Source organism: Lactuca virosa, chromosome 4 (assembly GCF_052849685.1).
Source record: "Lactuca virosa cultivar CGN04683 chromosome 4, Lactuca_virosa_CGN04683_v6, whole genome shotgun sequence".
Lineage (NCBI taxonomy): Eukaryota > Viridiplantae > Streptophyta > Magnoliopsida > Asterales > Asteraceae > Lactuca > Lactuca virosa.
Genome location: NC_136429.1, coordinates 372,068,151 through 372,073,866, shown reverse-complemented (window position 1 = coordinate 372,073,866; position 5,716 = coordinate 372,068,151). Strand labels below are relative to the sequence as shown.

The following is a 5,716-nucleotide window of genomic DNA, read 5'->3' as shown; positions in this document are numbered from 1 at the left end:
CAAAATACCCCATACGATAAACATACAAGCGTGCATAACGGCCCACAACCTCCCAGTTAGAATGCCCATGCCTAACCAGTCCTTGGACTGGAATGCAAACATGCAATGGGTCTAATCAGCCATCGGGCTGGAATACCCAAGGTTTGTTGGTCAATCATACAGCTCACTACCGCCTACTAGTCCTCACACAACACACCGTCCCGCTACCAGCTAACCTCTATGAAGTCCGTAACCATAAGTAACCAGAGGTGAGATAGCCACCCGAACAAATGATCCTACTCCATAGCCACAACCAAACAAGGAACATGCATGAAAGCCTTGATCAAGAGTTCTCAGGCTATCCTACATTACCACATACAGTCCCTACGAGACTCCACTAGATGATAACCAACAAGTACAGGTAGACATATAGATGTATAGATCCCTACCGCATAGCAACATCCTACATACCAAAATACATATCTAACAGATCACTACAACATAGCAACATCCTATATACCATGATACAGATCTAATAGATCACTACAGCAAAACAACATCCCATATACCAAGATACAGATCTAACAGATCACTACAGTATAACAACATACTAAGTACCAACAATCCAAGGAATACATGACCGTATATACTCAGATGTGAGATAGACACCTGGACAGGTGATCCTACTCTAGATCCATAACCAAAGAAGGAACGAGCAAGAGAGCCTAGATCAAGAGTCCTCAGTCTATCCTACATGACCATATACAGTCCCTATGGCATCCCTCTACTAAAAGATAATTAAAAATAGTGGTCCGGTATTGGTGCCTTCGACCCACGGGTACAATGAGGCAAAATTCACCTGAATCAAAGAACTTTGAAACACTGCGATACGATCGCTTTTTAGCACTGCTTGCACCCACGAATAAGCTAACCACCAAAACAAAGTAAAATATTTATCAACAACCCAACTCCTTCAAGTTTGACCTAAAGTCAAACTGGCCAAAAAGTCAACGACCAAACTTGGTCAAGGTCAACACCACGTCGTGGGCCTCCTTGCCCACGTCGTGACAATGCCAAAACAAGGCAGTCGCGGTTTTTGACTTCCCCACGCTGTGGATACCATTACCATGCCGTGGACACTAGAACATCACCAATTTCTCAATAAGAGCTTAATCCTTTCAGATCTAAGCTCATACTTCCAGATCTACTTCTCAATACTGACTTAATGGATAAAATTTCCAACTTTATCAATTAAGACCTCACCATAGGACAAGATCTTAAACCCTAAGTCCATTAAGTCCTAAATGTGACCAAAACTCCAACATGAGGCTAAGAACACTCAAGCTAAGACCTTTTTCTCACTAGCCCAAAAGTTCATGACCAAATGAGCACCATATCAAACTCTGAAGTTCCTGAAACTCCAAGAGCACTCAAGAATGGGACCAAATCATCCAAAAATGGGCTCAAACATCAAACAAGAAACACAAAGGTCAAGGTAAGAACTTTATACCTTCAATAACTCAGAAATGTGAAGAATATCTTGGATCTAAGCTTGCTCCTTACTTCCTTGCACCAAAATGAACCACCTTCTTCTTTAAGTTTCACCAAATGGAGCAAACAACCTCAAGATATAGCCACCAAGCTCATTTCCATGGAAGAGAGGCTAGGGTTTTGGAATTTGGAGATAGAGGCTGAAAGAAATGACCTAGAATGGGGGTTAAGGGGATTAAATATGGAAGAAACCCTAAAACTTAGTGGGCTTGGGCTGCACCAGCTGCCACGTCGTGGGTACCTTCACCATGCCGTGGCGGGCATCTAAAATGCGTTCATAACCTTTCATATGTGGCCATCCATGACCATGTCGTGGCACACAGACTTTCCCCCCAACTCCTCCCTTTGATTCTTCCATGCTCGCAACTGGCCTACTAAGGAAAACGGGTGTTACAAACTCCTTAATCCATTAAGCCACTAATCCAATTTCTCCAGCAGGCTTCCTTACATAAAAAAATTGATGCTTTAAAGGCTTGCATGTCTAATGCAAGACTTGAGCTCAAATTAGGGCATTCATGAGGAAAAGGAGGTCAAAACCTCAAGCATGAGCTCAAACATCCTCCAAACTTCAGATCCATCACATATAATCAGCAAGGGACTCTAAGGACCCATAAAGTTGCTAACTTTATGAAGTCCCAACACTCTAACCCATCAAACCATGGATAAACATACATAAAACCTTTGATCTAGCAACAAGGAATCATAAAGCTTGAGTCTTGGTTACTCACAATGGTCCAAAGATGTTACTAGAAGATGCAAATGAAGCTTCCAAGCTGAATCTATGCTCCAATGGTGATCCCTTCTTCTTTAAGCCACTAAAACACCATCAAAAGCTCAAGAATCTCAAGGAGAGGCTAGGGTTAGGGTTTTTCTTTGTTTGAGGACGAAGGAGGCTGTTTTTTTAAGAGATATATTTTTTTTAAAATAGACGAAGGAGGCTGGAACCCTAAAATGAAGTTTATGGGGTTTAAATACAAAGGGAACCCTAACAGATCATGGGCTTGCACATAAGTCTCGCGTCATGAGCTAAGATTAAATCAACATTTCCATTTTTATCACTTCTCACGTCGTGAGCACATAAGTCTCATGTCGTGACACCTGGTTTTACCCAAAAACCATGTCTTTGCCTCATTGAAGCCCAAAACCGATCCGTTCTGAAAATTAGGTGTTACATTTACAATAGTTTTATCAAACAGATTGTATTATCTTACATTAATCTTATGATATTTTTTTGTGTGACAAAGAATATCTATTATGAAAAAAAAATACTCTAAAAAATAATTGTTTTTATTATATTTATGTCTAACGAATTATATTATCTTAGCTTAATCTTATGATGTTGTAGATAATATATATTATGATAAGATAATACAATTCGTTAGACAAAAATATTATAAAAACAATTATTTTTAGAAGAAAAACTATTTTTATAACATATATTATCTGACAGAAAAATACTATAAGATTAATGTATGATTATATAATCTGTTACACAAAAAAAATTCTACGATAATAAAATAATATTTAAAAAAATTAAAAATAATATATTTTTAAAAAGTTCTTATATTATTGATTTATTTGCAAAAAAAAGTTATTATATTCTCGTGGTGACCGGTTTACGGTAAAATGTGACCGGTTTACGGTAAAATGGTCAAAGTGAATACGACAACGGTTTTTAGAAATTAATTGACTAAAAAGTAGATAAGAAATAAGTCGATTATGTGTTCTAAACATAAAATTTTTTGAATAAATTGTTCATTTTTGTTTAATGAATTTAGAGATTAAATTAATTAATTATTTATTTATTTTCTTTTATTATTGTTAGAAGAAGGCACCATTCCACGTAGAAGATCAAGAGAAGGTACCATTCCAACAATAACGCGACTTCTAGCAAAAGTCAAAAATAAAAACAGGGTCCTTTTATTCCCACGCTACCCACAACCCACCTATAAACTCTCACAGCTCTGTCTCTCTTTCTCCCTTACACGCCACCCTCCTCCTCGTCTCCGGCGACTTTCTATGCTCAAAAGATGAGTTCCATTTGCAAGAACAGAATCTGCTTCTCTGATGCACCAATTGCGTTTTCTCTTTTATTAGTTTCACTGCTGCTATCGCTCTCTTCTGTGGAAGCTCAACCGGCATCACCACCAGATGATTATCCCTATGCTAGATTCAGCCCTTCAATGGCCATCATAATCGTCGTTCTTGTAGCTGCTCTTTTCTTAATGGGGTTCTTCTCCATATACATCCGACGGTGCTCAAACGACGGCGGAGCCAGCCTCCGTGCAGGTCTTTCCATGCGCCGTGCCGGCAGAGCAGCTGCAGCCTCTCGTGGTCTCGATTCAGAAGTGCTTGAGACGTTCCCGACCTTCGCTTACTCAGCTGTGAAGGAACTTAAGATCGGAAAAGGAGCACTGGAATGCGCCGTTTGTCTTAACGAATTCGAAGACGAAGAAAATCTCCGGTTGATCCCCAAATGCGATCATGTTTTTCATGCTGAGTGCATCGATGCTTGGCTCGAGAATCACGTAACTTGCCCTGTCTGCCGATCCGATCTCGTTCCTAAACCCGGTGATACAACTCAAATCGAATCAGGAGCTGCGGAGGGAGCTGATAACCAGACGACGGCGGCTGCGGATGAAGGAAATACAGTCACTGACGTCTCGATTACAATCGGAGACGATGTCGTCGACCCAACTCCACAACCGGCGGTCCTCAACCGGAACCAGAGTGCCAAAACAAACCTCCCACCACGATCAAAATCCGTACGTGGACCTAAACTGTTTGAGAAGTTCCGATCACATTCCACCGGACATTCACTGGTTCAACCTGGTGAAAACACAGACCGATTCACGCTAAGATTACCGGAGGACGTGAGGAAGCAAGTGATAACCAATGGTCTACTGAACCGATGTGGAAGCACCGTGAGGGTGGTCGGAGAAGGGAGTGCAAGGAAGGGGTACAGAACCGGCGAGGGTAGTAGCCGGGGAAGATCTTACCGGCGAATGGGGAGTTTAGACAGGGTTTTCTCAAAGGCGCCGTCGTTCTTGTCTCGAGCATTCTCCGTTAGATCTCCTAAAATCGTGTCAGATAACGGTGGCGCGTCAACGTCTTCCGTCGATAAAATTCCTCTCAATAACATTGGGCCGAAGAGTGACGAGCCCGGTTCGGGAAGTGCTGACTCTGGTCGGCCGCCGGTTTAGTATCATGGTCGCCGGTTTTTGTTGCCGATTTGGATTCGAAAGCAATGTCGGGGCCACACACGAATTAAAAATTTAGGCGGAGTTGTCAAAGTTGACGTTGCGATCCTCGTGGTGGTTTATTAAACTTAATTTTTTTTTTGATTTTTGTAAAAATTTTAAATGTAATTTTTTAAATTAAAATTTGTTCATATTTGTTTGCGTATCGCGATGTGACTGAATGTGTTTTCCGCCAAATGAGAATGTTTAGCCGATAAAACAATCATCTAAAAATGTTTTCCATTTTTTTGGAAGAAGAATTATATGTTCTTAATTACTAATCTAGTCAAATTAAGAGGGTAATTATCAATTTTTAGCCAAAAATTAGCAAATGGTCAAAAATAGTCCACGAAACCGTAGGTTTCGAGATTCGCCTACTGTTTCGCAATTTCGTCTACTGTTTCGCGTTTTGTATAATTTTTTTTTTTCATTTTTGACATTCAAAACCGTAGGTTTTTTAAAACCTACGGTTTCCTCTCGAAACCTACGGTTTTCGCAAAAAAAGCTACGGTTTTTTTTATTATTATTTGTTTTGGGGTTTTATCTACTATTTTGGGGGTTTTATCTACTATTTTGTCCAAAAAAACTACGGTTTTAATTTTTTATTTTTTTTTATATTTTTTATTATTATTATTTTTTTTGTAATATAGAGTATAAAAAAGAGTGTTTATAATATGTACAATAACTTTAAGAATTATTTTGTTTAAATTTTAACAATTATTTGGTTTGAATTATTTTGTTTAAATTTTAACAGTAGTCAACTCTGACGAAAAAGTAGACTACTTTTTGGGTAAAGTTGACTACTTTGTTGCTAAATTTGACTACTTTTTTTGTTAAACTTGACTACTTTTTCGTCAGAGTTGACTACTGTTTTCAACCTATCTTATATATATTAAGTATTTTATATTTTTGGAAAGTTTATTCTCTCTAGCTTCTTTATCCTCAAA

The 5,716-nt window shown here is 39.0% G+C and overlaps 1 protein-coding gene across 1 annotated transcript; it reads left to right on the top strand.

Moving 5' to 3' along the window:
- The first annotated feature begins 3,460 nt into the window (after positions 1–3,460).
- On the top strand, positions 3,461–4,935 carry LOC145108742 (E3 ubiquitin-protein ligase ATL6-like). Its single transcript, XM_079045816.1, has one exon. The coding sequence runs from the start codon at positions 3,561–3,563 to the stop codon at positions 4,731–4,733; it is 1,173 nt and encodes a 390-aa protein (XP_078901942.1). The 5' UTR covers positions 3,461–3,560; the 3' UTR covers positions 4,734–4,935.
- Positions 4,936–5,716: the final 781 nt, after the last annotated feature.

What these genes read in the sequence shown, in the direction of transcription:
- LOC145108742 (XM_079045816.1), top strand. Translation starts at nt 3,561, where the DNA reads ATGAGTTCCATTTGCAAGAACAGAATCTGCTTCTCTGATGCACCAATT.